General features: G+C 40.2%; 1 protein-coding gene across 4 annotated transcripts in view; it reads left to right on the forward strand.

Moving 5' to 3' along the window:
• LOC117163360 (uncharacterized) overlaps positions 1 to 9,987 on the forward strand; it is a 146,269-nt gene extending 136,282 nt beyond the window's left edge. For all 4 annotated transcript variants that reach the window (XM_033345568.2, XM_076621933.1, XM_033345567.2 and 1 more), the window contains 6 exons: positions 768 to 923; positions 1,063 to 1,296; positions 1,383 to 1,612; positions 1,823 to 2,485; positions 2,662 to 3,036; positions 3,192 to 9,987. In XM_033345568.2, coding sequence (XP_033201459.1) covers positions 768 to 923; positions 1,063 to 1,296; positions 1,383 to 1,612; positions 1,823 to 2,485; positions 2,662 to 3,036; positions 3,192 to 4,571 — 3,038 coding nt within the window. In that variant the 3' untranslated portion in view covers positions 4,572 to 9,987. The remainder of the gene's footprint in view (positions 1 to 767; positions 924 to 1,062; positions 1,297 to 1,382; positions 1,613 to 1,822; positions 2,486 to 2,661; positions 3,037 to 3,191) is intronic.
• The last annotated feature ends 294 nt before the right edge of the window (positions 9,988 to 10,281 follow it).

Below are 10,281 nucleotides of genomic sequence, written 5' to 3' on the forward strand. Positions count from 1 at the left end.
AGGAAGGTCTTAGCCGCCCTCGATAGGAAGTTGCTAGTAGGAAGCATTATACGTGAGAAAAACTAACTTTCCCTTGTCAAGCCGTGGTATACCATAGTCTTTTAGAAATGATTCGGAAAAAAGATATTTGTTGGGTCTGAAGGACCTTAGCTGACAAATTACTAGGCTTTATGATGGGTCCGTAAGACTATTGAGGATACGCAGCAAGGATGAGGGGACATCTGGTTCCCGTCTGGTCCACGGTGTATGGCCTGGTCTAGGTAGAAGGTCGCCCGATGTAACAACTCGAGTGTAATTATTGAATTATTTCGCGAAGATTCGTTGCTCGAAATAATAGATAGATCGATAGAGTAGCCTTCTTTTCTAACAAAAACGCAATGTGGAATAGAAATTTCGACTTTTTACATTCTTCGAGAAGATTCGAGAGTGATTAGATTATCTGGCTAAATAATTTTATCGATAAGTAGTAGCATTATTGACGATATGGTATTTCTGAATTTTTATATGCTACGAGAAATATCCAAGATAAAATTGTTATCGTATAGCGATATCAACTTTCTAGAATGAAGACATTTAAATAGAATTATTGAATCAGTAAAATTTACTTTCTATGGCTAGAGCCATTCAAACATTCCTATCCGACGTTATCTAATTTGCAGAACACTCGAGTACGGCTAGGTGAAACAGTTACTCGAAACTTGTAATTGCAAAGCTGTTTGCAGTTGTACCTCATGCATTGTTTAACAGCTGTCAAATATTTGTTCCAGCTATGCGCACCGATAGTCCTGACAATGACAGCGCGTTCTCGGACACGGTGTCGATGCTGTCCAGCGAGAGTTCCGCGAGCAGCAGCGGTTCCGGACACAAACCACCTCAGACCGCCATGCACACAGGTCCTCAGCAACAATCTCATCAACTCATGGGTGAGTTTCGATGCTTACTCCAATCTTTGAACCGCTAAAATCCAATGTTCTTCTCAGATAATAAATGTTATCTAATAAATATTAAATAAATTATTTATGTATTAACACTGATGTATTATTTCTTCTTCTCCTTTTTAAGACGCTGCAAGCCGAGTCAAGGCAGAAAAAATCCGCTTGGCGTTGGAAAAGATGCGCGAAGCCAGCGTTCAAAAGCTCTTCATCAAAGCGTTCACCTTGGACGGCAGTGGTAAAAGTTTGCTTGTAGACGAAGGAATGAGCGTAGCGCACGTGTGCAGGCTTCTAGCTGACAAAAATCACGTGCCAATGGATCCAAAGTGGACGGTGGTCGAGCATTTGCCTGATCTTTTCATGGGTAAAGATATCTTCATATCGTTTATTATTAAATAACGTAAAAAAAGTCGCAGACGTTTATGTTGTAATTATGATTTCATTTTTCAGAGAGGGTATACGAAGATCACGAGTTGCTGGTAGAAAATCTTTTACTGTGGACCAGAGACTCGAAAAATAAGCTGCTTTTCGTCGAGAGGCCAGAGAAAACTCAATTGTTTCTTACTCCAGAGAAATTCCTTTTAGGTCCATCCGATAGGAGTAGCGGCGAATATGACGATCATTCGCGTAATATTCTTTTAGAAGAATTCTTTTCTAGCAGCAATGTTGGCGTACCAGAGGTAATTAGTCGTTAATATTGCACTCTCGATTTATTACATGCTAGTTTACGCTATCTTATCGGATCACTGTTTTTTTTTTTTATCAAAAATTATGAAAGAAGAAAGATAATGTCTTAATAGGATTTATTTATACGTCTCATCACCCTATATATGAAATATAAATAAAACCTTTCGTCGATTGTTAAATTTATTATTGTATTAATTATGCAGGTTGAAGGGCCATTGTATCTGAAATCTGACAGCAAAAAGGGATGGAAAAGGTACCACTTTATTCTACGAGCATCCGGCCTCTATTATTGGCCAAAGGAAAAAGCTCGCACCGCTCGTGACCTGATTTGTCTGGCTACTTTCGACGTGAATCAAATTTACTACGGCATTGGTTGGAAGAAGAAATACAAAGCCCCAACAGACTTCTGTTTCGCTGTCAAACATCCCAGATTGCAGCAGCCAAAATCGACAAAGTACATCAAATTCCTCTGCGCTGAGGATAATGCGTCGTTGGAACGATGGATGGTTGGAATCAGGGTGGCCAAATATGGAAGACAGTTGATGGAAAATTACAGAACCCTGGTTGATGAACTTGCCCAGGAGGATCTCGACATGCTGGCCCACGCAAGATCCTGTTCCGTTAGCTCGATCGCTGTACCGGCACAGAATCAAACTCAGTACAACACGACCAACGATAACGCTCGTCAGTTCACGGAGAATTCAAGGCACAACGCGGAAGTAGCTAATACTAGACAGTATGACAGCCAGAGACAAAGTTACAATTCTGAACAACGACAAAGTTATAATAACGATGGTAGACTGAGCAGAGCCAGCAGCTCGAGTTCCAGTGGATGCCTTTCTGATGGAGCACCCAGTAGTTGCGAGGTAATTAGACAGATTAACACATCCAAGATCGGTGATGTGGATGTCGAAAAATCGTAACTGTGCTCAATCTTGTCAAGATAGATCAGTCTCCATAGCGTTTAGCATTGGACGACAGCATATTTTTCCCTTATGTACTAAATGGTTACATTACAAGTATATTTTATTTTATATTGTAGGTAGCTTTCGAGTGTGGCGAGTTTCCAACAGGTACGATAAAAAGGAAGCCCTCGATGAATCCGAAATTGCCCTTAACATCGATCACGAGACAATTGAAGGAAGTAGGTGAAACAGTTCGCGATGAGCCGGATTCTTGTCCGAGTCCAACGAGCTCGGGTTCTGGAACATTGACCAGAAGGCATAGTCGAAGGAGAAGCGGCACTGATTCGGATGGATCTGGAACTTTGAAGAGACATCACCGATCTGGCAATGCGACTCCAGTAAGTCCTGTACCGCCTGGCACACCGGTTAGGGAACGAGCAAGTCCAATGGGATACAACAGATCAGAGAATCAGGAACCGAAGACACCAACGAGTCCGATACCATCGTGTATGGTGAGTATCAGACGTTTTCATACATCTCATTTTTAATTACCAAGTTGATAAAAGAAGATATTAGAATGCTGTGCTGAGTACAAAAGATTGAAATTCACAAATATGCCGTTTAACACTTTTAGAACAATCGTTAACGAAAAATGTCACTTTTGCAGATGGATTCGATTACTTCGTTACCACCACCACCATCACCCTCAAGAGTGGCGGAGGAAGGAGAATCCGACAATGAGCCACTTCCTCCACCTCCACCAGAAATGTTCCGATCGAATCTCTCCCTGGATTCTCTACCACCGCCTCCAGCACCTGGTGAACTGCCAATGTGCAACACTCCAGAGCTCACGGGTTCTTCGTTAAGTCTGGCATCTCTCCCGCCACCTCCAAGTCCTTTAGTCGGTGAAACAGGAACTATCCGACGCGCTAGGCCCAAACAATCCACACCTACAAACTCAGTAACTCCAGAGAGCACGCCAACTCACACGTCATCTAGACCGTCGACCAATCAGCAGATGTATTCGAATCCAAGCAACTCGACGATACAGAATAACCAGAGCTATAGTTCAAATACACAAAACGCTCTTCACGCGAACAACGCGACAAATTCGGTACCCTCTCCGCATAGTTCCTATCCAGGGTCCAGCGCCAGCACACCAACGTACGTTCCAAGTTCGCCAAACTTTGCCTCGCCTCCCCCATTCGTTCCTCCGCCAGCTTATGGATCCCAGCAACAGCACGGCAACAGTTCAAGCCTGACGAGACAAAACTCAAAGGTAGAATCGATATACGGAACCCATCCGACGGTTCACCAACACAACACGGTTCAACCAATCAGGCCAAATCCGAACATGGACACTGTGCGACGAAGTGCCATGAAGCAAGGTTCCGGACATTACGCGGCTCCTCCTTATCTAGCAGAGTTGAAAGCTGCCTCGAGTCCCCAGCCTCAGCGTAGAGTAACTATTCAAGAACCACCAACGTCGCCCAAATCGAAGACGGGTACTGGCAAGAAGATCACGTTCAATCTTCCGCCTCAGCAGGAACCAGGGAGTCCAGCTTTGCCACAGAGAAAACCGATGCCACCGAGAAGGTCGGATAGCACGAGGCTCACATCTCCCAAGAAGCTTGCCGCATCTGATCAGGCACCTCCAGGTGATTTCTTAAAGGATCTTCAGAGAGTAATGAGGAAAAAGTGGCAGGTTGCGCAGAAATGTAAACTGGATTCGACCACCACTCCTCACGAAGTTCTTGGTTTTCGCGATCCACCGCCTGCTGTGGCTGATTACAGAGAGACCAACGTGTCGAACTGGGTTCAGGAACACTATGGAGCTGATAATTTATATGAGAATGTCTACGCGACGGATCCACACGCTCCAGTGGAGTACGCATCCAGTCCAGCCCGGCAATCAACTGTCAGGTTCGCAGATGAGAATCGCAGCATTAATATCGTGAACGCGATCGCCAGTAAAAGAAGGCCACCTCCGCCACCACCGAAAAGGGCAGAAACTACCCATCTGACCACCACCAGGGCGATGCACTGACAATAGCAGATACTTCAGCCCCATCCCGAAAGGCGATGGTTTTGCTGTTTGTGCAGCTGGTGGAAGGGCTAACAGAGGGCGAGTGTACGAGGTCCTAATAATCGAGTCTACACGTTGATCGTTCTCTGTGTCTATCGTATGCCTTCGAACGAGGCGACGAATAGAAAAGCGGAAGATCGACGATTATCCTTGAAGAGAAGTTGAGCTTTATGTTGTTCGTCGTACGTCGCCAGTGTTTTGCATTGAATCACACGGCTTGCCTGGAAAATCCTTTGGTGTCTACCCAGAAATTCAAACAGCTGCGGCCCGTTTTCTAGGATAATCGATGTACAATCGTAGGGTCTCGAGGACAAACAGTCCGATCGATACTGCCAATCGAAACTGATCACGACGTACCGAGTTGACGGGTCACAGGCTCGAGCTCGGCCGGTCGAATATAGGAGAATTTTCTTTAGCAACAAGTTTTTTGGTATACCGCGAATCGGAGCTGCGGATTAACTTATCAACGAGTATCGATGTCAAACATCAATCTCAGCGCCGATATGTCGACGGCCGATCAAGTTTAGGGCGTAAAAGAAACAAATACTGCCGTATATATTGAGGATGTGATATAATAAGTCTTAAGCTGCTAATTTTCGTTGTCCCTTCGGGAGCTTGGGACGATTGTCGATTTCCAAGCGATTTCGATGTCAATTTTCATTTCGATACCGCCACCAACTTGCGATCTTTTCGGTTGGTGATGAACCGATTTAAAAATGATAAAAAAGAAAAATGAAAAAAAAAAGAAAGAAAGATGAGAAAATAAACGCACGAGAATCGCGATCGCATTTCTCTGTGCAAATTAAATAATCCAGAGTTCACTAGGCTTAGCTAAGTATCTCTGATATTCGCTGACGCGCGTTAAATAAGATGAAAGGACGGTTGTTTTTTACATTATTCCAAAGGACAACAATTGTATCGTGACGCGAATAAAATGAATATGAACGATGAATACAAACGAGATGGAAATTTTGTTACTTTGTGGAGGAGGAGATGTTCCTCGTACACATGAAATGAAAAAAACGAAAACAAGAGGAAAAAGACACCGTTCACAGAACCATACGCAAGACGAACACGTACTGCGTTTTTTAAAAGCCTCGTACATAGGTGTGTATGTATATAAATGAAACACGTATGAGCGTTTATATCAATATATCGACTTTTTGATGCTGTATGTTTAGATGGTATCGTACGATATTGAAATATCCTCTGCGACGTGTACGCGATAACGCATAATCTATTTCGATGGACCTCGATCGTGAATTCTACGCGCGACGCTATTTGCTCTTCGTCGCCGAGGCTATTACACACACAATACACATACACACAAGAATACATCCAATTTTTACGACCAACGCGATTGTTACGCCGACTCTTTAACGTATCGCGCGACCTACAACTCGAGATCTTGTTCATGAAATTTTCATCTCTTCTTTCCGTTTTCATTACGCTGCCTCAACTTCCTACTAAATTATCGATGACATGGGAACGTGACTCGTTAAACGAGACTTCGAAGCGATTGAACAATTTCGTTTTCGATCGATCGCAGGAAATACGTGGACTTTGAAATTTATTCGTACCGAGCTTATTACGTTAATGTAATTTTACCTTTTACTGACTGTACACTGTTAATCCGTATTTCAACGAGTGAAATAAGAAATAAAATAAGGATTCGATATTGTCAATGTTATATGATTTGGTGCACGATCGAACAAGACTTCTTCTTTTACTTTTCTTTCTTTTTTTTTTTTTTTTAATCGACATAGGAAAACAATTTCTCATGGATTATATCGATTTGTACCAAATCAAGTATACTTACATACTTTTAAGAATCGCTGTTTTTTAACATATTGTCCGTTAATTACGTATACATTACGTGCATTAATATCGATTTAATTCACTCGAACGTTTCTAACGCTTCATAGCTCGGTTTCGCTATTCTCGCAAGTCCGCGATGTATCGACACGTTGAAAATTCATAAAGTCGATAGCGTCGAGTGATCAAGAACGATCTCGGAGAGTATCCATCAACTTTTCTACGCTACTTCACCCATATCTGTCTCAATCTTTCTAACGAATGAACTTAGGGCAACTACGCTCTACCGTACCGTTTTATACAACCATATCGATTAAGAGCAATACGAGAAGGGGCATTTTCTGCCATTAGAACTCGTGTGATCGCCAATGAAACTAGCAGCAACGGCCATCTAACAACCAAACTGTCTAATTTTTCATATCGGAGCTATCTAGCAAGGAGGGCTGTTAGATTTTTTGTTCAATTTTTCCAACGAGAACACGATTTTGTGTTCTTATCGAATCGTTCTAATTTGGTCAAGAAAATTAAATAAAAAATGGAGTCTCGTCGAGTCGTGAGCTTTTTACGACGTCATATACCGGAAGAAGCGACGAAGATGCGATATTTTCTACTAGCCGATTTTGATAAAGAGCTAGGTGTCAAAGGGAGACTATTTTACGCGTATCCAGTGCCTCTCCTGGTGAGCATTTTTTCTAATTACCCAAACACTGACACACGAGACTCCTGCAACCGTTTCTTCAAAATAATTCATAAGGTATGAAAGAATAGGAGAGGGTTGATGTCGATTTAGAATGATAATGTCTGCCGTGTCCGCGGTCCAATTAAAATGAACCAATAATAGTAATGGTAACGATATTGATAACAATATCCGTTTTTTTTTTTTTTTTTTTTTTTGGGACTAATCGTATTATCGATCTTAACAATATTGACTGTCGTATGTGTCTGTCTTTTACGATAGACTGGCGTTTCTACGATTATCCTGTGACCGGCTTTTCCGCGTTCAGGATGGTCTGCTTGATCATTGACTAGTACCACGTGGAGCTCCTTTAACGCGGTTGCTCGAGATTGAAGAGGAAAAATATATGGATACGACTTAGAGAAGAATGTTAGGATGATAGATTTAAAGAAGAGAATTTTGATATCGTTTAATATCGTTTTATTTGCGATTGGAAACAGCGAAGGATTGTTTCCGGATGTAGCTTGTTTCGAATTAAAGGGAAAACTAGCTTTTCATTTTCAAGCTATCTTTTCGATCAAGCGTAAAGGATAAAAAGTAAATAAGCGTATAATTTTAAAAAGGAATATTTTATGTTTAAGATGAGAAACTGAAAATTGTTCTTCTCTTGTTCTTATTAGTTTTTGATATCTTAGAAGTGGAAAGTATAATATAGTTTTGAGTAAATGTCGGAGTAATTTCTATTAATATCGAACATCCTGTAACTGACACGATTTAAGCGATGTTTTTACACATATTTGTATTATTTTGTAAGGTTCGATTTATTTATTTTAATTTTGTACATAATTGTGATTCTAAAGTTAGTACAAATATTTAATAAAAGTATGTAGAAATGAATAGGATGTTTTAAGTTCATATCTTAATTTAATATATAGAGATTTGTTTTTCTTTTAGCGATATCTTCCTTTTAAGGTTAACCCTGATATTAAATAAAGAACAGTGGTTAACGTTTGGGTTACCGAAGGAAACTTATACGTTTGTTTAATTCGTGTCTATGTCTAACATCGATAAAATTATTCACAGAAATCGTAACACAAGAGGACGTAGAAAAATATGTAAAACAAAATATAATAGAAAAATAATTCCATTATTACAGTAACTAGACATTTAAATATTTGTTCACCCTAATATAAGAAAAAAAAAAAAGAAAGGAGAGCATAGAAAAATACCTAAAGTATTTTCATAAAATATAACGCACGATTAACTGTACTATCGCGACAACTAATAAAGCAATAAAACATTTTCTAATACTAAGAGAAAGAAAAGAAAAGAAACACTTTTTCATATGGAAGTTTTTCCACACATTTTACCAATATTAATTGCGTTTCTTGCTAGACGACACTTTACGAAGTTGCCTTTTCTTGAGCAACCCCGCAAAAAAAAAAAACTCGCGCCACGTGGTTCCAGTTTCTCGGAAATTTTGTAAGAACGGCCGGCGCGAAGCGAACAACTCCTTTTTATACCCGTACAGTTTAAGGAAACATTAATCGTGCTAAACGACAAGAAAGAAAGAAATTCATAGAACGAGAGAGAGAGAGAGAGAGAGAGAGAAAGAGAGAGAAAGCATGTCGAAAAACAGCAGGTAGCTTTAGCGGTAGATTGCTTGATCGTTTCCGTAGCGCTGATGAACGCTGATTTGATTGAGTGCCGCACACTTTGGAGCGCCAGCAAGAACGATCACGACCAACGATATATGGACGATCGACGATTTATGTCATGTATCTATGTTCATTCTACGATTAAAATGGTCGCTGATCTTCGAAAAAAATAATTTCACGTCAAAAAAAGAAAAAAAGAAAAGAAAGAGATCATTCGTCGATGGAACACCGTGTCGATCGAGACTCGCGTTTATTGATCGAGTGGTTCGACTGGAAAATTGAATTCCCTTGCTTTTTAGTAAAAGGGTCGAGTGCAATTGGAGGCAATTTGTAAACGTCGTAAGATCGTGTATTGTACGATCGTGAATGAGAGAGGAAGACGAAATGGATAAACGTTAACGATGATTGTAAAGGAATCGATGGTGTGTTCTTGAAGACGACAAGATGAAAGGGAGAGAGAGAGAGAGGGGGGGAAAAAAGATAACACGTTTATCGTTGTGTATCTCGTACCTAACTACACTTTCTTTTCTTCTTTCTCTGATACCGAGTATACCCTGTGTTGTACGTACGTTTTTTGTAAATATTGTAACGAACAGACGAGGCAGAGCGCAGAAAGATGAGACAAAAATGAACGATCGTCGAAGGGGTTGTGAGAGACGCCCGCGACCGATTTTAATAATAATAAACGCACTATTTATGACGATGAGGAGAAGGTGATTTTTCGTTTTTGTCGCGCACTACACGCGTACACGCACGTACGAATCGTATGGAAGGGATGAAGCTGAGCGAAATATAACGGGAGGGCGTGAAAAAAAGGAAGGGAAAAATATAGAATGGAAAAATCCAGTCTTGCGAACGGGGCTCCACTGCGTTTCGTTTGATTTATCCGGTTTCGACACACTGTTTTTGCAAATCTTATCGATTTACGTTTCTCTTACGCATACTTTTAGAAGTTAGACCCGTTTAATAGTTGTTTCTCGCTATTTTCTGTTTTTCTTTTTCTTTTCTTTCCGTTCTTTTTCTCTTTTAGACTATCGCGACGTTAAAAAAGAAAACAAAGAAAAAAAAGCGACAATATCGATTAGTTTGAAAGGATGTATCTCGACGCCGATTGTTTTTTCGATATATTGACACCGAATGAAAATGACAAAAAAATGCAAGCAGCAGTTGAAATATTATAGGTATTATATTCATGTTTTTATGTAAATAAATTTTTGGTATATTTCAATGATCGTGGATTTGTTTCTTTCTTACCCCTTTATATAATCTAAATTGTCATTCACGACGTGTGGCTTAGATTAATCTATTTACATGCGTTAAATTTCACACGTTTTTTTTTTGTTGTTATTATTATCTATAAATATCAGTCTTGTAATCTATTTAATACTCTTCTTAATTAATACATATATCACGAACGGTATCTTACTCAACGCAGATATGATTATCACTTTTTCAATAGGATTGAAATATTTTTTCGTAAACGAAGCGAAGGAAATTCCAAAGAAAGAAAAAACGAAGCATG

The sequence above is a fragment of the Bombus vancouverensis genome, chromosome 10 (genome assembly GCF_051014615.1).
Source record: "Bombus vancouverensis nearcticus chromosome 10, iyBomVanc1_principal, whole genome shotgun sequence".
Classification (NCBI taxonomy): Eukaryota; Metazoa; Arthropoda; class Insecta; order Hymenoptera; family Apidae; genus Bombus; species Bombus vancouverensis.